The 25,957-nt window shown below is 34.6% G+C and overlaps 1 protein-coding gene across 1 annotated transcript; it reads right to left on the reverse strand.

Moving 5' to 3' along the window:
- Positions 1 to 910: 910 nt before the first annotated feature.
- Positions 911 to 23,290, reverse strand: LOC106060184 (uncharacterized). Its single transcript, XM_056040202.1, has 6 exons — positions 23,203 to 23,290; positions 22,012 to 22,133; positions 19,141 to 19,271; positions 14,492 to 14,615; positions 12,000 to 12,088; positions 911 to 1,039 (listed from the first exon to the last, which is right to left on the reverse strand). The coding sequence occupies exons 1-6, from the start codon at positions 23,270 to 23,272 to the stop codon at positions 991 to 993; spliced, it is 585 nt and encodes a 194-aa protein (XP_055896177.1). The 5' UTR covers positions 23,273 to 23,290; the 3' UTR covers positions 911 to 990.
- Between the last annotated feature and the right edge of the window lie 2,667 nt (positions 23,291 to 25,957).

The raw sequence follows: 25,957 nt of genomic DNA on the forward strand, positions 1-25,957 counted from the left end.
TGTTTTTGCAATGTTTATGCATGGAAATTAAATGTAATATAAGAAGAGCAAACAAACATTCGTTGACATTGGTTTGTTTTTCACAAAAACATCTGGAACAATATATTATAGATGCTTATAACTATTGAGATGTTTCGGAAGGAATATTTAAGGTTAAATCAGATTTTCATTAGCTTTTAGAATTGTTGTTTTTAATCTAAATGTGATGGACAGACCGACCGACAGACAAAATGCACCAAAAATAAGCGTCTTTTATTCTGGTGGGGGGGGGGGCACTTAACAAAAAATAAATAAAATCTGATTATTTAAAAAATTTTGAGGGAACTAATTAGTACCAAGTCATGCCACTGCTTGTCACGCTACTGCACGAAAGTCGCAGCATAAAAAGTCCATTTTAAAAAATGTGCGTGATATTTACATGCAAAGTGTATTTTTTAGCCTTTATTAAACAAACATAAATGTTTTCTTTCAATTTTAGCAGATAGTTGACCAGAAAAAAAAACTTTAAAATTTATATTTGTTGTGAACATTTCCTACATTTTATAAATATATTTGCCTTTGTGATACAGAATATAAAAAAAAAAATGTCTTTCTTTGTTAACATATCGTAACATTATCTCCCTTAAATTTATATATTGTTTTAGAATTGGTATATTTTTATGAAAAAATCGCTTGCATAATTAATTTTATAAACTAAATGGTTTGCTTTTAGAAAACCAAAAGTAGCCGTTGCACCTAATCTTTTCAAGCCGCATCGCATGGTGAAATAATATTTTTCATTTCTCTTCTAATTCTCGAGATCTGAGTATGACAGACAGACATATTTTGCACAAACCTAATAGCAGCTTTTCCCCTTACGGGGGCCACTAAAAAAAAAAAAACATAACATAAATGCACGCTTAACAAAGGGTTGATATTTTTATCTTTTTATTGAATTGTTTTCTTCTTTAACATTTTATTTCTCCAGAAAACAATATATGTATCACTTGTTTAATCATCCTTTGAGGTCCACGGATCCAAATGTTTCGGCAGTATGCCTCTGTAAATAAATGAATAGTTTATATAATAAATACAACATCTCTCAAATCAGACCCCCCCCCTTTTTTTTTAAAAAAAAGTTCACTTAGGCTTATGTCTAAATCAGTGAATCATTACTTCAAAATATAAAAAAATATAAAACTACAACGGAAAAGAAATACTAGAGACACAAAGAAAAAGTCAATCTTATTTCAAAAAATCTAGAACAAATACTTCTAAGTGATCTTTGTCACAAGTGCCAGTCAGCTTGGGAAACCAATGAATTGTGACTCATGGATATATACACGTAGCATGTAACTAGTGTGTGCCTATATGCATATCATGGGTTAGATTATTCCACTACCAGCTGAACAGACATGTTACAGTCATGGGAGTAGCCAGGATTTTTTTCTTGTGGGTGGGGGTGTGAATTTTTTTCCTTTCACACACACAAACATATATCTAAATTATAAAGTAGAATGTGTGGTGTATGTATGTATGTATGTATGTTACTTATAGACATCAAAACCGCTTGACCAATCTTGATAAAACTAGGCAGGAATGTTCCTTGGGTACCAACTTAGACCGTAGTGTATGTATTGTAGCCCCAAAACAAACTTAAGACCCTCAAAAAAAATAAAGTTGTCCGACTCTATTACATCTATAGTATTTTATGGATCTAGGCCAGTGTTTCTCAAACTTTTTTGTCTGGCGGCACAGTAAAAAAACAACAAAAATTTCGCGGCACATCACGAAGAGCAACAGTTGTTTTATAATATAAAGGAAAAAAAAGTATTTTACCTGTTTTGAAGTATTACATTTAATTTGAAGGGTTTGCCGGTTTGTTTGTTTTTTAGAGCAAATGCGATCTAATCGAGGCTCCAGAGTCGACAAACAAACTAGTATTTCATCGTCTATTGTAAGAAGTCTCTCTCTTTTCTTAGATTTGATTTTAGTCAATGCTGAAAATCCAAACTCACAAAACCATGAAGATCAAATGGAAGAATTATTTTGATTGCTTTTAAACTGATTGCAGGATATAACTTGTTGATTGAAATCCAAAAGACATCAAGGCTTTTCTCGGCAAAACTTGACTTAAGAACTGCATCGTTTTTTAAATCAATGAGCTGTTCTGCTTCTTCAGTTGTCAGATTTGTAGCTTCATTGTTTCCAAATAGATAACTGACCCATCCATATTCATTACTTCCAACTATTGGAAAGTAATGCTGCAATGCTGACCGAGAAGTGTGTCAAAGTGTCCAGAATTTCGGGGGAGATTTCTTTATTTGAAGCACATTCATAGTACGTAGGAAAGCAGTCGAAGACTCCTTTCAAAATCTTACTTTGCCACAAAGACAATTTTTCACCAAATGACTTTAGTTTTGAGGATGCAGTGATGATGGTTTCCGATGGTCCTTGAAGACTTAAATTCAATGAATTTAATTTGACAAATAAATCAGAGAGAAATGTCACCTTAACCCACCAGATCTCGTCATGAATAGAAAATCCAAAGTCTTTTTTGTTTTCAGCCTCCAAGAATGAAACCAGCTCAGCCTTGAGTTGGACGACACGCTTTAACAATTTTTCCCTGGAGAGCCAACGAACGTTGGTGTGATACAGGAGACATTTGTAGTCTGAATCCATTGCTTCACAAAGCTCTGAGAAAAGTCGGGATACAAGCGGTCGAGATTTGATGAAGTTTACAACTTCAATCAAGTGATCCAGAACAGACATCAAATCTTTCGGTAAAGATTTAAAGGCAAGAGCTTCTCTGTGGATCATGCAGTGAACAACTAATAGGCCTACATTTGAATTTTCTTGACGCACAAGAGTGACGAATCCCTTTCTATTTCCCTGCATGGAAGGACAGCCATCGGTGCAAACGCTGACACAGTTTTTCCACTGTAGTTTGAAGAGCAAAATGTTTTCGTTCACCACTTTAAAAATATCTTCGCCTTTGGTCGTAGTTGGTAAGTCTTTGCAAAATAAGAATTCGTTGACACATTTTTCATCCTTTATGAACCGAATAAAAGCTAGCAGCTGGGCTTTGCCGCTAACGTCAGTGGATTCATCAACCTGAAGAGACCACAGCAGAGACAATTCATCGTCAGTCACGTCGAAGTGTTCGCAGATTTGATCTTGTAAATCTGACGATAAGTCTTCAATTCTGCGCGAGATATTATCATTTGACAAAGGAACTTTTTTAACTTTTTCGGCGGCATCGGTTCCAAGGATAGTTTCAACAACTATTACTAAAGCTGGTGCAATGATTGATTCAGCCTCTGTGTGTGCTTTCTTGCGTTTTTGTTAATAACCGAGCAACCTTATAACTTGCAATTAATCCCTTTTCTGGCAGCTTTAGGTTCTTTGTAAGTTTCTTAGCTTGTTTATTTTGTTGATCCCTGATGTTTTCAACGTATTTTTTCGGTTGCACTTTTATAGCTGGATATTTTGTTTGCAAGTGTATCTTCAATTTGCTTGGAACAAGCGCCTCATTCGACACAGTTGCATTGCAGATCAGACAGAATGGCAATGGAGCATCTTCAGGTCCCGAAGATATGAAACCATATCCGATGTGATCTTCTTTGTACCTTCGTTTGGTTCCTTGCTTTTCATTTAACACTTTCGCAGTTTCATTCTTGCTAACGTATTTCTCCATGGATAACAATGAATAAGGCTTAGTGATAACTTGTTATTATTAGCATACACCTAAAAAATTTTCATGAAACGCATCGCTTATTATTATCGTATCGTTATCAATTCAAGAACTGCTGTGTGTCTGCTAAGGCGGCTTACATTTGAGTCATTATAATAATATATGTATAGTGGACAATTCCATAACCTGAATAGCTAACACCCCTTTCCGTCACTATGGAGCGCTCCACTTCTATTACTGGTCATTGCAAGTGGAGATGTCATCGCAACGTAAAATAAAAATTTAATAGTAGGCAGACCTGTGTAACGCCTGCACGTGTGGAGTTCTAAAAACTCCCGAGGCACACCTGCAAATCTTCGGCGGCACGCGGCACACAGTTTGAGAAACACTGATCTAGGCCATGTCTACAATGTTGACATGAGAAAAGATAGAAAGGATTTAGACCTAGATCTAATTTTAAGAAATACACTTTGCGCAGATAGTTTTTTACCTTGACACATGAAAATACAAAAGAAGATCCATTGATTTCATTATATAATAAAATTAACCTTCAATTTTGTGTTTCAAAAGCATTTTTTACATAAATTAGTTCCTGACATCTGTGACTACAGATTTCCTGACGAACATTCTTTCATTAGACAATACCGTAATGAATCGCGTACTAAAAATTAATTCGTTTAATTGTTTACTTTATAATCCCATCCCTAGATCTAAAACTCTAATTCAACTCTAAGATGATAAAACTTCTCTTCGCACAGATAGTTTTATACTTAAACACATAAATATATCAATTAAAGTCCATTCATTTCATATTTTGATCAAATAAACATTCAAATTTGGTTTTCTAAAGCTAGGCCTACATTCGTTTACGAAAGCTGCGAAGCCGAGTTGAGATAGGCCTAGATCTATATTCATTCATGAATCGCGTACTAAAAATTATTTCGTTTAATTGTTCACTTTATAATCCCATCCCTAGATCTAAAACTCTAATCCAACTCTAAGATGATAAAACTTCTCTTCGCACAGATAGTTTTATACTTTAACACATAAATATATTAATTAAAGTCCATTCATTTCATATTTTGATCAAATAAACATTCAAATTTGGTTTTCTAAAGCTACATTCGTTTACGAAAGCTGCGAAGCCGAGTTGAGATTGGCCTAGATCTATATTCATTCATGACTCGCGTACTAAAAATTATTTCGTTTAATTGTTCACTTTATAATCCCATTTATTTAACAAAGCTATCGCTCTTTTCGTTTTTAATAGATAAGAATGTATCGACTTCGGGTAAACCATTTTCGCAAAACTAATTTTATTTTCGTAGCGAAAGAGAAATAACGTGAAAGGATCATAAGCTACGTTTAACATACATCTAAATCCAATCCACTAGATTATTCAAAAGCAAATGTTTTAATTTTAAAAAAAATGGATTTAAGCCTATTAGCTATTTTTACATTGACACATTCGCTTTACTTATTACATTATTATTTCGTTTAATTGTTTACAAAACACTCTCAGTGACTATATCGACAGTAATGCGCAAATAAAGACCCGCGGGTCGCGGGTAACATATGTCTAGTACATTAAATTAATTTTCATAACATCCGGTTCCTTCACTTTTTCGGGCGTCTTTTGTACCCTAGAATAGGCTCTTTCTAAGATTAGTGAAACGACAGTAGACACCCTTCCTTTACCAGCTAGGGGGTCTGGGATAGCGCTGTGAGCTCCATTGGTTTCGCCAAGCACTATACTACAATAATTGCATATTCTGAGTGTTTACATCGCAATATCCTGCTACTCCACTATTTACAAATTGTAGGTGAAATATCAAATTTGCTATTCAACGAAAATTATTAATAGAGCCCAGTGACAGGAGGGGTTTTAAACTCAAAACTATATTGGCTACCCTCAACTTCTTGAGGTGACTACAGTTGTCTTTAGTTTTCTTTATTGAAGAAGAGGTTTCAGCGCCAAAACCCTCTGGATAGGGTTTTATACTCAAAATCACCTTGGCAAGCTCATAGAATTTGGTGACTGTAGTTTGCTAGTTAGTTTTTTATTGAAGAGTGGGGCTTTAACCTCAAACCCACCTGGAGGAGGGTTTAAACTCAAAGCCCTCTGGAAGGCGACTTTAAACTCAAAACCCACATTGACTACACTCATGGAATTGTTAGCTTTAGTTTAGTTTTATTATTTTTTATTGAAGAGGGGGTTTTAATCTCCACCCCCCCCCCCCCTCTTGGATACGCTCATGTAATTTTGTGACAGTAGTTAGCTTTATTTTGTTTTCATTAAAAAGGAGGCTTTTAATCTCGAAACACCATTGGAACGCTAGGGTAAGTGGTGTTTAAACATTAAAATCTCACCTGCAATAAAAAAAAAAATGAAAGTAAAACAATAGTCACAAAATTGCACCAACCCCCACCATCTACGGGGGGATTTCATTGGGGGGGGAGTGAACCTAAAATCTCCCCCTTCCCGGCTATGCCCATGGTTATATCCATAGTAAATTACATAGAACTAGTCGACCGGTGGCGTAGCATATTGTTACGTATTTCTGAATCTTCTGGCTAAATGTACTAGTAGGCACACAAATGAAAACACTGTAAAGAACTTGACGACTAAACTTTCAGCTTCATATAACTTTAATGACTATTAACTCTAACAATTCGTTACTGTAACATGTAGCGTAGAAGACTGTACAATATCTGTCAGTTTACAGTTAGCTATACTTCGTTGCAATTCATCTCTTCTTAACTTGCATCGAGCCGTATTCCACAGAACAGACCAACGACACACTTTCCAGTGTCGCTCCAGGTCTCCCAAAGCTGAACCAAGACGTACTCAAGTCTACCACATCAGAGCCGCACACGTCTTACATCGACTGTATCGACTGTAACGGCTCAAGTCCACTGTAGTTCGCTGTATAGACTTTAACGACAGTAGTCCACTCCAGTTAACTCTACCCTACTTACCTTGCATCGAGTCGTACACATTTCTCTTCTACTGTCTCGCACAGTAGACAACAGTACCGACGACTCACTCACGACTCCATACGACTGACTTTCACATTAACTCTCTGGCTTATATAGAGTCCCTAATCGCTTGTCCAAAGTTGCACAAACACGGCTAATATCCTCTGGAATAACACGTGAGGAAACGTCACATCCTGTCTTTGTTTATACATGTAGATTCCAGAAAACATCGGCTGCAGTGTCATCTTGCCGGGGTCACAAGTTGTGACCTCTATCTGTCACTGGACATTGCTAGTACCTTTTGGAATAACATGTAAGGACACGTAACATCCTGTCTCTGTTTATACATGTACATTCCAGGGAACACCCGCTGCTGTGTTATCTCGTCGGGGTCATACGTTAACCTCTACCTATCACTGTTCATTTGTAACAATATGCCGCTATTTTGTAGGGCCGGCCTTTTGCGACCGCAGTGGGCCCCGCACTTTCATAGGACCCGCGCTAATTCAAGGTGTATAAATTATTAAAATTAAATCATTTTATAACTTAAAACAGATTTCCGCGCCCTCCTGTCGATTTACCAGGAGCTCCTGGAAATCTCCCGAAATTGCAAAATATACTAAAAAATCCTTAAAATATACGGTAATATATATACAACAATTGTCATTTTGGGGTGTCATTCAATATGGTTAACGCCAATCCTACGCGCGATAAATAAAAACGGCATTATGCATTAGCCGTAATTGTGTAATCTGGTGAGAGAAGCTTCTTGCGCCTCAAACTAATGAAGAATTACTTGAGGTCAACAATTTTCAAAGCTAGATTGAAACATTCTCGCTATTGAGCGTGATCTATGTAGGAAATAAAAATTTTATGATATACTGTATGACTTTGCTACACGAAAGGCTCGTAAAGTAATTCTGTACATAGTAAAGAATGAATAAAATGCATAGATGAATTTATTTTCTAATACAAACTCTTAAATTTCACTTATTGTCCGCTTCCCTACCCAAACTTGGCCCCGCGAAATCCGTTTCGCATAGGGCCCCACAATGGTTAAGTCCGGCCCTGCTATTTAGTGACGGGTGAATGTACATAGTAGATTACATGTTCTCTTTCCATGACTTCTTGGTCACAATGGTTAAGTCCGGCGCTGCTATTTAGTGTTTGTAAAATGTTTGTTTGTAAAAGGTTTTACATGTTTCGGATGTTCCTTCAGAGTTGAAGATAGTTTACTTCCTAGTCCAAACCTCCAAACGACAGTCCAGCGCGCAAATCGCACGACCAGGCAGTCATCCGTGGTGACGGGTGAATACTACTTGTTCTCCCCCCTCTTGTTTTTTTCGTTGGGTAACTCTATCCGCAGAAATAAAAGAGTGAACTTTCCTTTACTTCTTCTCGTCCAAACACTTGAGCAATATATATAAACTAACGTACCGTCTAAAGGTTCGGCAGTGCATATATAGTAACACACTGGAGAGGGATTATTTTGAATTCAATTTTCTTAGAGTTTAATATCTGTGGTGAATTCAATGCTATTAGATAAATACTCCAACCATGAATAGGCCTACTATTCATAAATTGTATGATTGTATAAATCATATACGTAGCAGAATAACTTGACTGATTAAAAGCTATCAATGTAATTCAAAGCACGGTTAACAAAGAATAATTGCCAATGTTTATACTTATTGTGACGATTTTTGTTTATTTATTTCTTGGTAATGCTTCCTATATTAATTATTGATTAAACAGAATCATCACACCGGAGATTATATGAATGATTTGATAAGACACTCAAGAAACATCGGTGTTCTCTTTTGACTTCTTCAATAAACTTCTTCAAATTACAAATAGAAGTAAATTCTCAATTCCATAACTTGACTGAAATATCTTCATAGAGTGAAACTTTCTAATGCTAACTCTAACTGTTATAACTAATTACTGAAATAACTTAAAGATACAACGACCTCAACTAGTATAACTTCAACTACGACCCGCAAACAGTAAACATAAGACCGTTACTATAACAAATTCTTGCAATACGAGGATCCCTACTAACTAACTTTCCCCTAATTTATACTTTTCTCAATCGTACTTTCCAGAATTATAGACACTTCTCCCTTAATTATTTTATTACCTGTGACCTTCTAGACCAGCGGTTCTCAACCTTTTTAGATCCGCGACCCCAAATACAATTTTTTACTAGAGGCGAACACCAACCGTAATTTTTGTTGTCATAGGTCTAGGTAAATGTGATTTAGCTAATGATATAAAATGGTTATCAAAATGTATATAACTAATATCCATGATGTTAATTTAATTGTTACAAACGTATCCTATTTATTTAGTGTAAAAAAAATTGATTTAATTTTTTATAATCAGATTTTATGATTTTTATTTATTTACTTTTCATTGCATGTTTATAATATTCACATAATTTACAATTTAAAAAGTATTACTAATCAAGGAAGACGATGAGACTGAATTTTCAAACACGCCAAAGTTGGTGCGAATGTTGAGCTTGTTTTTATTTCACTAGATTAGGAATTCAAGCTTATTTCTAGATATAGACTTGATAACTGACAGGCAAAAAAAAAAAAAAAACAACTTGTTTCACAAAGATACAGTGTAGGAAATGGAGGAGGAAGTCTAGAAAAAATCTCATATAGAACAGAATGACTGCTAACAATTGATCCAAAATTGTGTAACTAACATTGAAGAGTAATATTTAGATGCATTGCTATTGACGTTGCTAAAATATGTCGATGAATCATACAATGAGTTACAATGTATTCTTATGGTTACTCATTCTGTACCAAACATTGACACCCAGACCTACATCCAAGCATAGTTAGAATACCATCTGTGCAGACACCACAAGTATTTTTCCAAGAGGTCTTTTACTTTTTCAAATTTAACCAACTTTGTCAGTTACATCAATCGCTGTAGAGGTCGTTTATAGAGGTTTGCATAGAGACTAATCTATACCGCAACTAGTAATCAATCTACAATCTGCAAACGCCTATGGATTCATCACGCTGAATGCTAAATATTGGAAAGGAAGAAAACATTATTTCCTTAATATCAGAAGACATGTCACTAATCTCCTGTGTAAAGTGTCATCAGGTATGCTAATTGCACTAAATTTATTAACAAGCAATGTCTGTGGTTGCTGACAATAACTCCTTGTTAGTGGTGTGAGATTTCGGATCTCTGGGAGCTACCAAAATAAGAAGCTTCTTAGGCTGATATGTTTTAATTATGGTGCTTTCCATCTGAGTCAAGTCTGAATTTCATCAGAATTCAAAACTAAACCACTGGATGTCGTTTTCGACAAAGCTCGGACGTTTGTTCGGCCTCAATACATACGGCAGAGAGAACTTCATTACAAATGCTGCATCGTGGTCTCTGAATTTCTGCTTGAACTATTGAAGTAAAACTAAACGCAAAATAATCGTCATTCTCTTTTCTTTGATTAACTTTCTTTTGTTCGAAGTCCGTGTTCATGAGTTGGTCCAAAATGAATTTATTTCCTTTAACTATATTACGATGGCGTATTATTGACGCGATTAGATCTTCACCAAAGAAATGTTTGATCGCGCAATAGTGTTTCGACGCATTGTTGGACAGTAAATTCATTTGTTGTAAAATGTATTCTGCAACAACGGAGATGTGACCGCAGCATCTATTTTTGAATGACAATTATATTAAAAAAAAAACAAAAAAAAAACAAAGAACCAATTTAGAAAAACATGTCTACTTTTCAACAAGGATGTTACATTCACTCAAAATGTCCTCTGTATCCTCTGCCAGTAGGTCGTGTTTATAGTTGTCACCCCAGCTTTGTTTTTTTTCATTGAAGCTTGACGATCGTTTCACAATTTGTTTGGTAATAATGAACACGTAATTTGAGTAATGTCTCACTCTCTTACCACCACTATGGTACAAATACGCTTGTTACAACACATTAGAAACAAAAAGAAAAAAAATCCGATAAAAAAATCCCCCCCCCCCCTCAATTTTCCAATGGTCTTAGGCGACCCCTGGCAAATGGTCATTCGACCCCCATGGGGATCGCGAGTCACAGGTTGAGAACCCCTGTTCTTGACGCTGACGTATGCTATTTTTTCCCCTTAACCTCTTTTTCTGATTGGATGACTATAATTAACTTGTTTACTCCTGTCATCTCTGACCTGACCTGGGCTTCTACAACTGGTCGAATTAGGTCACAGTATCGACTCGTGACACTTATTACAGACCAACCATCCTAAAGTCGTGCCTCTTTTTCCTCGTATAGCCCCCCACCCCTCTCACAAGACTTTGTGTCCTTCTTCACCTTAGTTCAAACTTTCTCCTTTTCAGTGACTCGCCTTTTTAGTTATGAAAATCTCTCTTCAAGGACTTCCTGACCAAAAGTACGAAAACATCTATGGAAGTTTTTTTTTTTTTTATATATAGGTCTACTCTAGGCCCCCTTTGCTACGCTCAAAGAATTTGGTGACTGTTGTTAGATAATTACTAATTTCGTTACTTAATCAGTCTTGATTTCGTCTATTTTAATTGTATAAGAGATTCCCACTCTCGTTAAATATGACGTAATCACCGCTGTGTTTATTACAATTGGTCAATAAGCATCTAAAACAGAATCGGATTTCCAATTTAAAAATCTTTTACTAACAAAAACTTCCTAAGTTTCTGAAAAAGGGGGCGTGAATTTATTTTTTTAAGAACAAAAAAAAAACTTGTTATATTTTGTAAACAATTTTTTTTCTTCTCCTAAGAAGAACCTTTCGTACTGTTCTCTATAGAAGCGTCTGCATATATGGTCGAGTCATGAAGCTGTTTTTTAACGTAGATTTATAGCTTTTATAGCTTAACAACAAACATACTTTTAAATGTGCGTAAGTGTCATTCTATTTATGAAAAAAAAAAAAAAAAAACATTTCCTTCTCTTTAAAACACATAACCTTTATTAGATAATGAAGCTTTTAATACTATAATATTACTATGCACTTTTTTTTTCTTATCGTAGGCCTAAATCAAATTTTTAACCCAACCCTTACTCTTGTTGCACAAAGTAATTTTTATTCTTTATTTGGAAAAAAAAATATTTTAATATCAAGTATTCGATAATGTTTAGTTATTTAAATATGTATTTCAAAATCTATCTGATTCTTCAACATTCTTCTTTTTTTTCTTTCCTTATATTGCCTCCCACATTTCTTCGTATCGCTTTCTCCTCTTTGTGTATGTTACTGTATTTTATTGCTTAAAAGGAGTAAATCGGACCGAACACAGAAAACCTTAAAAAGTTATATTAGCTAGTACATTGTAAAGGACGAACCTGGTTTCCTTTTCCATAAAGGCTGTTCTATTTTCATTCGAGAAATACATTCCTTTCCTAGTCAATGTTCCTATAAATACCGGCGGGTTCTAGAAGTAGAAATAAAGATTAAATATAAATTACCACAGTGACTAATTTATTTACACATTATTTTTCTACTAATGTAAACTTAATATAGGCTAACGCCATTGTTCTTCTAGCCTAATGCTAAAATTTAACGAGCCGATTTCTCTTCCAAGGGAAATCATTCAGATGATAATAACAGCTCGTTTAATATGAATAATGAAAAAAGGGTGGGTGGAGGAGGCGTGCAACAGATCATAGTTAAAACAAATGTCAAACATTGCCTATATAAAACTGTACTAAATGAACCTCTTTGAGTAGTCCAACTTTTGAATGTAAAGCTTCATTAGAAAATCATGAGTAAATACACCCAAACTCTATACATATAATAATAAGGCTTGTTATAGAGACCAAAGAGTATTGCGGAGTGCAGTATGCAGAGTACATACGAACTACCAGCTCCGACCCACTTTTGTTGTGCCACATCCAGCGCAGACGTAACCGTAGTCCGCCGCTGATCGATTTAGATGCTCTTTTTGCTGTCTACGTCAAACATGGGCAGTAGATTTTCTTCTAGCCTCAAATGTGCATCACGTGGCCTTCGTAAGTGATCTCCAACTGTCTCGTTCCCAAGCCACCTGCAACCAGATGCTCTCTTCTATGTCAGTTAAAGCAAGTTGGCACCTTTGCTGGTCTCTATAGCTTTTCCTGGCACCTCTTTTGCACCGACCACCTTTCAGCTCACAAAAAAAAAGACAGCCTTTGTCCCCCCATACGAGATACGTTCTTCCCTGCCCAGCGTAACTATAAGCAGTCCCTATCTATTGTTTATACAGGCATTTGCGTTTTTTTTTTCACCTTATGTCCTTGATGGAGCGCAAACATCTTTCCGTTACAGACAGAATACAAAAAACTTAGCGACTTTTCCACCTTTCAGGGATCATTAAAAATTATTACAATTAAAGTATTACAGCGCTAATTATATTCGTCACTTTCAATTTGTACCTATCAAGAAAAAAAAAACGCTCTTCCAAAATCTACTCTCACATTTTTTTCTATTTTATTTTCGCCCTAGAAAATAAATACGAGAATTGTTGTTTTAGTTCCCCTTTCAGATCTTGTGGTTTATAAGGCAGATGATGGCAGTTACCGAGAGTGTCATGTGGCCAGCACAACGACCAACCGCCTTTACTTTTCCCCCAACTAATGTCAGAAAATCATTAGAGTGATTTAGAGTATTAGAAGTGGTTTAGTCTAGTGCTTTAACCTGTGATGTCAGCAAAAAGTCGGCAGTCTTTTTTTTTCTCTTTTGAACTCATTCGAAGAAAATGATGTTAGGCCAGCATTTATTTTACAATGAAACATTTTTAAACCTATATAACAGTCGACCTAGAGTTTTCCCAATGTGGCCAATGGTTCGGGAATATTTTTTTGTCATTTTTCATCAACTCTGAAGTAACATCCGAAACATGGAAAACATTTTACAATAAAACATTTTGTATAGAGAAGATCAAGATATAGAATTTCATTTATATATATATATTGTCAGGGGGAGGTATGGCGAGAATGAATGTTAGTTTGATATTTTGGTATGATTGTTATATCCCCTTGTTATGAATGCGAAGTGTTGCACGTGTTATGAACTGAATGAGTTAGTCTTCGGTTGAATGTGCGAGAGAATGTGTTAAGTTAGTGAGGTCTTGCTCCCGGTCCAGGAAGGTTGGATAGTTGCTTCCTGGACTGGTGTTTATATATGTATACAACATGAAAGTCGATGGACTGGTGATAGTTGATTAATAACATTTGCGAGTAGATTTCATTATGTGCTTATTGAATATTAAAGTATTATTCGCATTTCAATGGGCATCTATAGTTGGAGTTTCAGTGTATCTAGTAGTAATTGTTCTTTTGTGAGTAACTAAGCAAGTATTAAGTAATTGTAATTGAATATTGAAGAACCCCCTAGCGAGCCAAGACAAAGTCTAGAAAGACAAGAGCCAAGCATATCTATATATAAAAGAACCCTGACATATATATATATATATATATATATATAAAGCAGAAAGTAAGGCGTATAAATGTATATATGTATGTCCGTCTCTATACTAAAATACATACATACATACATACACACATACATACATATATACATACATACATACGTACATACATACATATACACATACATACATATATACATACATACAAACGTACATACATACATTCATACATACACAAGTACATTCATACATACAAGAAGGGCTCGCTTAAGGGTATAGGATACATACATACATACATACATACATACATACATACATACATACATACATACATACATACATACATATATACATACATACATAAAGAAATGCTCGTTTAAGAGTACAGGATATATATTAATTGAAGGAAACAGTATCTTTTCATCTTACTTCTCCACCAAAGGTACAAACTGTCCATCTGAAATGGTAGACATGTGTACTAGCTTTGATAAAAGTCTTGTCACAAGTTTTAATGTACTCCACTTCTTCTTTTTTGACTTCCTCGTGATTTGTCCTGTGTGTCAAATATTCAATATCAGATTAGCACACATGGAAACACACACATAGATCTAGATAATAACAAAGAAAGTGTGTGTAGCACAAAATTATAGGGCACGTCCTACTCACTGACAGTGGTGTATTTAGACCATTGGCGTAGGCAGGAATTTTTTTGCGCGCGCGCGTGTGTAGGGCCTATGTGTGTGTACACACACATAATTAATCTTTATTTTATTCTGACCCTTCATTCTTTCGGAAGAAGTTAATTGTACCCTAGAATAGGTTCTTTCTGGAATTAGAAAAAAAAATTTTAGACTCCCTGCCATTGCCAGCAAGACGAAGCCCCATCTCCAAGCACTATTTCCGGTACTGAAAGCCAACAAAAATGCATATTCTGAGGTAACTACTGTGCATTATCCTGCTATTAAAAAGTTTTATTCCAAAACGCTAATCTGCTATTCTTATTTACTTAGATCTTCCCGCGCCGTTCAGCGCACTGGGCGGCAACTCCGGCAAGCTGCTGTCACTAGCAATGTCAGAAGCCTCTTCCCACCTGCTCTGAGGATCTACATGAAATAGTGGCGCCAAGTTGTACTAGGATGTCCCATGTTTGCGCTTTCCGCGTAATGGCAGGCATCCATGTAATCGCAACTCTTATTATACGTAATTCATTTTGTCGGAAAACATGTCCAGCAAACCTGATGCGACGCTTTGTCACAACCTAAATAAGGGGTCGGCTCCTAGTTCGGCAAAGGATTTCCTTGATTGAGACCCGATCTCTATAACTGACTCCTAAAATTCGTCTTAGCCATCCTTGTTGAGCCACATTAAATATTTTTCAATTTCGGCAAATGACTTCCATGCTATTCACTGCACTTTATTAATGGAGCCCAGCCACTGGTAGAAATGTGTAACCTCTCTTGGCTACGCTCTTGGAATAAGGTGACTTTGCCTTAGATTTTATATCAAAAAAGGAAGTTTTATCGTCAAAATCATCTGGTGGGTTTTAAACTAAACATATTCAAAAGCCCCTGAGCTACGCTCATGGAAATTCGTGACTGTAGTTTGCTTTAGAATAATATTAAAGAAATGTTTTCAACCTCAAAACTGTCTGATGGGCGTTTTCAAACTCAAAACCATCTAAAGGAATTTTTTAAACTTAAAAAAAGCGCTCTGGATGAGGGCTACGCTCATAGCATTTTGAATGTGTAATTTGCTTTATTTTTTTTATATTGATGAGGTATTTTTTAGCTTAAAACCTCACTGGAGGGGGGTTTAAACACAAAACCCCTCTTGGCTACGCTCATGGAATCTGGTGACTGATGTATGGATAGTTTTATATTGAAGAGGGGGTTTTGTCGTAAATTCGGAAGGGGTTTTAAAATAGAAATCTTCCTTAGCTATGCTCTTGGAATTCGGGGATTGTCGTATGCATTTTTTTGTTTTCTTTTATAGAAGAGGGGGATATAACTGCAAAGCCCACTGGTAGATGGGATTTAATTTCAAAACCTTCTCGGCTGCGCTGGGGCAAGTGATGGTTTAGTATTAAAATCTCACCTAAAATAAACAAAATCAAAGCAAAAAATCAGTCACTAAATTTCGACCCGCCCCCCGCAGGAGAATTTCATTTCAGTGGGGGGCGTTTGAACCCCAACCACCCCCCGGCTATGCCCATTATTTAGACTTATAAAGGCTATTTGATATATAAGAACCTATATAATGAAAACAAAATTTGGTTAAGGGGGAGGCCCAAGCTACAGTTTGTGAATTACACTTTTGATAATTAGAAAAACTATATATATATATATATATATATATATATATATTAAAAGTAACTGTAACAATTAACGAGGATCAGTCAATACAAAAAAAATTAGCAATTGAAATATGATATGAAGGTAGAAGCAATAATTAGATGTAAGATTACTCGGCTGGGACATTTTAAAGCAGCGTGAAAGTCATTGACAATCCATTCATTATTCTTTTCCTTGTTGTATTACATTTGTGTATTACTATTTATAATATTTGTTTGCCCTATAAAATCCCATCTGTTATTAAGTAGAAAGTAAGGCATATGTATGTCTGTATGTATGTATGTATGTATGTATGTATGTATGTATGTCTGTATGTATGTCTGTATGTATGTCTGTATGTATGTATGTATGTATGTATGTATGTATGTATGTATGTATGTATGTATGTATGTATGTCTGTATGTATGTCTGTATGTATGTCTGTCTGTATGTATGTATGTATGTATGTATGTATGTATGTATGTATGTATGTATGTATGTATGTCTGTATGTATGTATGTATGTATGTATGTATGTATGTATGTATGTATGTCTGTCTGTCTGTCTGTCTGTCTGTCTGTCTGTATGTATGTATGTATGTATGTATGTCTGTATGTATGTATGTATGTATGTATGTATGTATGTATGTATGTATGTATGTATGTATGTATGTATGTATGTATGTATGTATGTATGTATGTGCCGAATAGAAATCAAAACCGTTTGACCAATCATGATAAAACTTGGCATAAATGTTCCTTGGGTACTAACTTAGAACGTAGTGTATGTATTGTAGCCCAAAATCAAACTTAAGACCATCAAAAAAAAAGTTGACCAACTCTATGAAAGCATTATAACTTCATCGATCTAGGCCATGTTTACATGAGAAAAGATCGAAAGGATCTAGATATAATTTTAAAAACTTTATTTTGCGCAGATAGTTTTTTTACTTTGACACACGAAAATACAAAATATAGTCTATTAGGTTCATTTTTAAAAAAAAATATTAGCCTTCAAATTTGTGTTTCAAAAGCATTTTCCAATAAATTCGTTTCTTATATCTGCGAATTTAGAATTCCCGACGTACATTCTTTCATTAGACATTACCCGAAATGTTGCAGATCTCTCTATTCCTATGTCTAAAACTCTAATTCAACTCTAAGCACTTCTCTTCGCAAGGATAGTTTTATAATTAAATTAAACACACAAACATACTAATTATAGTCCATTCATATCATATTTTAATCAAATTAACATTCAAATTTGTTTTTCTAAAGCATTTTTACATAGGCCTACATTCGTACGCCTTGAGTGCATATCTATTCTTGATATCGCGTGCTTCTAAATATAGATCTATACACAAGCCAATGTTTTCATAAAAAATTGGATTCAGGTCAATTAGCTATGTTTAGCTACATTCATAACTAGACATATGTTACCCGCGACCCGCGGGTCTTTATTTGCGCATTACTGTCGATATAGTCACTGAGAGTGTTTTGTAAACAATTAAACGAAATAATAATGTAATAAGTAAAGCGAATGTGTCAATGTAAAAATAGCTAATAGGCTTAAATCCATTTTTTTTTAAATTAAAACATTTGCTTTTGAATAATCTAGTGGATTGGATTTAGATGTATGTTAAACGTAGCTAATGATCCTTTCACGTTATTTCTCTTTGGCTACGAAAATAAAATTAGTTTTGCGAAAATGGTTTACGCGAAGTCGATACATTCTTATCTATTAAAAACGAAAAGAGCAATAGCTTTGTTAAATAAATGGGATTATAAAGTGAACAATTAAACGAAATAATTTTTAGTACGCGATTCATGAATGAATATAGATCTAGGCCAATCTCAACTCGGCTTCGCAGCTTTCGTAAGCAGATGTAGCTTTAGAAAACCAAATTTGAATGTTTATTTGATCAAAATATGAAATGAATGGACTTTAATTAATATGTTTATGTGTTAAAGTATAAAACTATCTGTGCGAAGAGAAGTTTTATCATCTTAGAGTTGAATTAGAGTTTTAGATCTAGGGATGGATTATAAAGTAAACAATTAAACGAATTAATATTTAGTACGCGATTCATTACGGAATTGTCTAATGAAAGAATGTTCGTCAGGAAATCTGTAATCACAGATATAAGGAACTAATTAATGTAAAAAATGCTTTTGAAACACAAAATTGAGGGTTAATTTTATTATATAATGAAATCAATGGATCTTCTTTTGTCTTTTCGTGTGTCAAAGTAAAAAACTATCTGCGCAAAGTGTATTTCTTAAAATTAGATCTAGGGCTAAATCCTTTCTATCTTTTCTCATGTCAACATTGTAGACATGGCCTAGATCCATAAAATACTATAGCTGTAATAGAGTCGGACAACTATTTTTTTTTTGAGGGTCTTAAGTTTGATTTAGGGCTACAATACATACACTACGGTCTAAGTTGGTACCCAAGGAACATTCCTGCCTAGTTTTATCAAGATTGGTCAAGCGGTTTTGATGTCTATAAGTAACATACATCCATACATACATACACCACACATTCTACTTTATAATATAGATATTTTTATTCATGAATTCATGCATTCGCTTTACTTATAACATTATTATTTTCTTTAATTGTTTCTAATGCACTAAAGGAGACTATATCAGCAATACGCAAGTTAAGACCCGCGGGTAGCGGGTAGTATCTGTCTAGTATCATTTATTATATTTTATCACATGTTATTAGGTTTATAATTTGTACCTATAATTTTTTCCGCCATCTTTATAAAAATATTCTTTGACTTTGAAACCATTGTCTTTTTCCACCACAGCAATGCCCTCTTTGTGTAGACTGTTGTTTTGTTTTATTTGTATAAAAACTAGAGGGATTACCTGATTAGAAAGATGCATTCAACATACAATTAATCTACAATTCCGAAGCAATACATGGCAGTAAAATGTGTCATTAAAAGTCCAAAACATTTTCATGACTAAACTGATTATCTGTTTTAACAAGACGCTACAATCAGACAATATAAGAAGTGATGTTATCTAAAAAAAAATGTTCAGGCAGATGCACTTTCTGGTCATATGTGCACTCAGTTGAATCATGAATTCTCAAATGAATTGTAATATGATACTCTGAGTTTTGTAAAGGTATCATCACACATCACAGACAGCGCCTCTCAAATAGGGAGATCAATCAGAATTTATTACAACTTTTTCTGTTTCTAAAGTTAGCGCGTAAGAAAGGTGAAGGTGTAATCGTTTAAAGAACTACTATCGAATTTGATGGCTGCCTGGTCGTGCGGTTTGCGCACTGGACTGTCTTTCGGATTTATCGACGGTCGAGGGTTCAAACCCTGCCCGCTCCCATCCCCCGTCGTCCTGCGGGAGGTTTGGACTAGGAGGTAAACTATCTTCAACTCTGAAGGAACATCCGAAACATGTAAAACATTTTACAAACATTTAGTCAGTATGGCATTATGGTGTTACTAAACAAATAAATGTTGGGTGGCGCTTAACCATAATCATTAAAAAAATATTTGAATAATTTTGACCATCAACACAGGTCAACATATTTGATTCTCGACTAACGGGAAGATAAGAAAACTGGAATTCACATCTTATATGAGAGTCCTCAGGGCTTGCAAAGACTTTCCTTTAGGGAACAATAGCAGAAAAAAAAAGAAGAAGAGTCAGAGAGAGATTAGAAGACAAAACAAAAGAATGGACGGGTTTGTGATAAAAAAAATTATTCTACTCAAGACAAACGACAGAGAGAAATGATTCTCCCACGGTTCAAAAGACTAACAAAAGTTGAAGGTGATCAACCCTGATCACTTCAAAAGCTAGGCGATATGGGAGAATCTTTTAAGCTCCTCCTCCCTCATCGGGGTCTGGAGAGGAGCTCCAGAAACATTTTGTTGCATTAAACTCCTTTTTTTCGTAATATGAATAGCGCAACTAAACTAGATTATGTAAAGGTGAGATGAGGTGATATTGAAGTGCAGAACGTTGTGAATGGGCTTGATCTTCCTAAGATCATCCTCATGTTCAGCAGCGACACGTTTAATAGCGGACAGTTTTATTAGTTTTATTAGTTTCCGTTTATTTTAACGGTATGGGAGAAAAGCACTTCAAGATCGATTATTTGTGCGGATTTTTCTTGCTTATCAATAAAAAAGTAGATCTGGTCGATTGGCGTCAATTGCTAATTACAATAGGTAGCTGGTTGAATCGAAAACCTAATGCAATTAATAATATTGTAGTTATTTGTAGTAAGGCGGCGTAATTTACAAAATGGAATCATGTGTCCGGGCCAGGTACTCTAGGATTAGCCAACTTTCGCATGTTGGCTATGGAGATCTAGATAGACAAAGCATAACATCCTCCCATTATGAGCTCAATCGTTTTTCTAATATTTGTCTGTACTTTTGAGTTTTACTTGATGCTTTTTATAATATTTGGTCCTAATAACTCCGTCTTGAACAAAAACTGATAAAAACTGTAGAAGACTTAGAAAACAATGAAATCTCTCAATATCATGTAAATCAGTGTCATTCCTATTTAAAATTCCTCCTATTATCTTATTGGTTATTCATGCGTTAAAAAAGTTAAAAACTGGATGAATCCAGGACACTTCGACATTTTGAAAACGGTTCTAACGATTTGAGAGTTGTTTTTTTTTTTATTTTCTTGGAAAGAAATTGCTAACTAATTGGCCACACTGTGAAGTGTTTAGATTGACTGTTATAGTTGTTCAAATGCTTCTTTTATCTGAACACTTTTTCAGAGGGTATTCCCGCACTCGACTCAAATGTTTCTTTGTATTTAGAGATGAGTTAATGAAATAAATAGGTGTTCCTGAACATTTTGCGCACCGTCTTATGTAGAAATTAGTTGAATTGTAATAGAAGAACTTGATAGTGCAAGCACACTGGAAAGACTCCTTGCCTTGCAATAATGAATCATTATTACAGGAAATAATACGAATGAGAAATATGCTTCATTAATTGAAAAAACGAACCTTTTTTGTTACTTATTTTGACACCGAAACTATAAATTAGTTTTCGGACGACCTAAATATTTAATCCGATATGACATTTTTGCAAGAGTATATAACTTATATTAGTAAATTGTTAGTATTAGGAATGAAAGTCCTTTCTTTAGTTTTTTAGTAGTAGACTTCAATTCCTCAACCCCTTCAAATGTGTTATTTATATAGGCTGCTCTACATTTAAAAAATATACTTAAGCTTATCATGCCACACTTTTCTTAGCCAAAGGACACACATCATCACAAAAGGACTTTACAGTTTTGCTGAAGGCATGTAATATTTTTTTTACTTTCAGAATTTACATTTCAGATCATTCATTTAGCAATAGAAGAGATAGTTGGTATATTACGTATCAACCATGAAACCATATACAGTAACATGGAGAAATTTAGGCAAAGAATTAATTGGTAGGCAAAACCAAAGCGGAGATAGAGAAATACCGTGGACTATTTCCACTCTTAAATAGGCAGAATACCATTTGTTATTATCATTATGACGTAGTGTAGGCTCTATTCTGAAAAAACATTTTAGACTAATTAAACATACTTTTAAAATAAAATTTTTGTTACTAACATCTTCAGAAAAAATAGTAAAGTTTTTCCAAAAGGCATCGGTTAATTGAATAAACATATCCGGGGGATCTCTAGCTCTGTTTCGTCCTAAAAGTAAGGTTGCTAGCTCTGCAGTATCCCTAGCTAATCAAAGAAAAAAAAGCATTTAATGTTATTTCATTGCATTTCATTAATGAGTTTTAACGCTAACACAAGGTTAAACCAGGCGTATATAGCCTAGCTCATCTTAATACTTTATAATCTATCATAGGCCTTCTCTATAATCTATGTTTCAACTATTTACTCTTGAAATACTGCCAGAGTGGAACATCATTTACAATAAAAAAAAATATTTAAAAAAAGACAATACCTCTATTTACAATTTCAAATAGAATAGGACAAAAAAAGTAGTTCCAACATTTGGTTCACACCGGGTAACGAACCCTTGATTTTGACACAGACAGTTTTGTAATGTACAGCGTTAACAAATCGGTCAGCGTTTAATGCATGGGTTAATGATTATTTATTACTACTATAAGTATATGGATCTAACACTAGACTCTAGACCTAAACTTCTCATTTTGAATTCTTAAGAACTAGTCTAGATCTACTTCTAGATCTAGAATGCAGACGTAATCTATATTAGATGGCATTCCTTTTGCAGTAGGCTACATGTGTGTCGGGGGCATTTAAAAAAACCCTAACAAAATGGGGTTCCAGAGAGCAAAAAGGGAAAGAGAAGGAAAGAGATTGTGACATTTCATTGTAATATATGTTCCGGCCATAAGAAACAGAATAAAGCTAGGAACAACACCCGACTTTCCATTGGTATAACTATAATCCATTATGTTTATTTAATGCAGTATAATGTTCACATCTTTCACTCAATAGTATCTGATCACATTTAGAAAAAAAATTGATTTTAAAAATTAGATTTTTGGCTTTCAGAAAAGAAAAAGTAGCCGTTGCATCAGAAATTTGAATGGTCTAAAGTCGGATTTTCTCTATCTTTTCTAGTTTACGAGATCTTATAGGGACGGAAGGACGGACAGGTAGACCACACAAAACGAATCGAATCTGTTCCCCTTTCAGGGACACTAAAATTGACAAGAGTTCTTTAGTTTAGTTTGAGTTTTAGTGGGGTAATACTTAGATAAGTCTGTAAATTATTCATGTTTTGCCTCATACAGTAAAATCAGATGTCTGTTATTACTTGGTAAAGCAGAGGTTTCCTCCCAAACACACAGAATAAGACGGCAACACACAAGTGAGTACATCTTCATTGTTCAGCTCTAGATTGTCTGCATATAAATGAAAAAAAAGGTATAAGGCCATCAGTTTAATAATGATTTTAAAGACTACTGATGAATATAAACTAAATCACTCAGTCGTCAAAATTGGAAAATATTACTAAATGAAATGAAAGTGAACTTGTGATAGTAGAGAGTTTCATCCATAAAGTGAACAAGCAAAATATTTTTTAAAACCTTAAAAAAAAACAAAAAAAAAAACAAAGGTAAAAACTGCGTCCTTAAAACCAAATCTACCTATAATGTAAAAGTTTTTTTCTATTATTGGATATCAAACATAATAGTTAATTACCAATAATTAATTAAATAATTAAGTAATTTTTTTATTGATTCATGTTTTGTTAGGTACAATAAATAAATGATGAAAGTATCAAGTTGATGGGAAAACGTGAGAAATAGCGTCAACAATTATTTGAGAGGACTAAACCAAACAAATTTAGCCATAGATGTGAATGCTGAAGTATTAAATTTTGTTGCTATTAAACAAAATAATTAATTACCAGTAATTAATCGTGTAATTGGTTAAATTTTTCTATTTATGTCCTCCTTATGTCAATGAATAATTATACAAAGTGTAAACTTAATCCGTGAATGATGTGGGTGAAAAAGAAATCAGACAGAGTAAGTTGATATAAGCTTTGTAAAATAAAATAAGCTAGCCTTTTTGTGTATCATGTAAACAGAATAAAGTTTAATTTTATAATAATTTTTGTGTAAATTTTCTATGTTCTTCCTTTTGTAGGCCTTTTTTTTAGAAATTATTTCGCTAAAATAAAGTTTATTATAGCGCTATACAAAATGATGCATAACCGTGACCTTTCCCCAGAAAGAAAACCACAGGAAACTACAGATCAGAATCTTTTACCAGCATCACATGTAAAATCCTAGGACACATTATATGTAGCAACATTATAAACACACAACTAATAGGATTAATTGATGATTTTTCAAAAGGTTTAGATGATACTGAGCAAATACTGTTAAACAAGGAACGCTACTCTTAATAAACAACGCCAACACTATAACGCCAGATTTATGAGTGAATTTATTTACACACTTTTGTTAACACACATGACACATATTCCAACATTTACTCCCTTAGTCAAGGGGAATCATTCAAGCTACTCATATAAACAAAGTCAACATTCATTACAATTTCTCTTTTCTTTTTCTCACTCAATCTTTCTTTCAACTTTAAAGGCAAAAATCCAGAATCAGAAAAAAAAATGTAGAAAAATCAACCGAGAAATACAAATACATATTATATTCACAAGTAAATCGAAAATACATACATACATACATGACGATAGTTACAATGTAAAAGAGTTGTGTAAAGTAAAATAACTCAAAATCAAATAAAGTACACCACATACCTCATTGGTGTTTGTTTTTTTTTTTTTCCCTTCATTTTTTTAACAAGTATGATGAAGAACAAAATGAAATAGTAGGCATATTCACATAACTAGGAATAATGATATATTGAAAAAAACATATGGCAGGGCTATTTACACAAAGGTATATTTACATTACTAGAAATACAAAATATGGCATGGCTATTTACACAAAGGTATATTTACATTACTAGAAATTCAAAATATGGTGAATAAGGGAAAACAATGAAATAACAGTGCTGCTTACACAAACTCATCCGGGAGTCTTTCTTATAGCAGTATGGTCAGAAGTAGAAGTCCAGATGCGCCACGTTTGGTCATCACATTAGCTAGTTGTGTTCTTCAAGGACACCAGCGAATTCAATTATTTCAGTCCTGTGCATCTCATTGATGGAAGTGATGTCAATACGCAGCCTTTTATCTTCCACTAGGTTGGTGGTCTGCAGCGCTTCAATGTCACTTTTGTTGTCAATGAAAACTGTGATAGGCAACTACTGTTTCTCAACACCACAGAGTTCTTCTATTACAGTTCTGTAAAAGATGGCAGACTTTAGGCCTTCTTGCAAGCCTAATGCCTCAGCAGCTATGGTAGATCTCACTACCCTTTTGATCTTCGAGGCTCTCCAAAAAAAATGGACAGTAATGCCCGTCTTTGTCTTTAATCCATACAATATGGGCACTTGTACTTCCTGTACCACCACTAAGATTACCCAAGGCGGCATCGCAGAACAGAAGCAGTTCCCAGTCTTCTTTGGGCTTTTCCATTTAGACCTCTATACAATTGTATGGGTCTTAAGTCTTTTAGCTTTCCGATGGCTTTTATTGCTCGCAATAGGTCTGTAACCAAAGCTCGCATTTGGTCTGTAACCAAAGCTCGCATTAGGTCTGTAACCAAAGCTCGCATTTGGTCTGTAACCAAAGCTCGCATTAGGTCTGTAACCAAAGCTCGCATTTGGTCTGTAACCAAAGCTCGCATTAGGTCTGTAACCAAAGCTCGCATTAGGTCTGTAACCAAAGCTCGCATTTGGTCTGTAACCAAAGCTCGCATTAGGTCTGTAACCAAAGCTCGCATTTGGTCTGTAACCAAAGCTCGCATTAGGTCTGTAACCAAAGCTTTATCAGGTCTAGAGCCTTGAACGACCCAATTTAACTGACCAATGAGTTTTCTGTACAAAGACTTTTCTGTATCATTCAACTGCAAATCCTTTTGCAAACATCTTGCTGGGTCTAACTTTGGGCGATCAAGTTTTTTGCTGTGTGGTCCAGG

Source organism: Biomphalaria glabrata, chromosome 9, assembly GCF_947242115.1.
Source record: "Biomphalaria glabrata chromosome 9, xgBioGlab47.1, whole genome shotgun sequence".
Taxonomy (NCBI): Eukaryota; Metazoa; Mollusca; class Gastropoda; family Planorbidae; genus Biomphalaria; species Biomphalaria glabrata.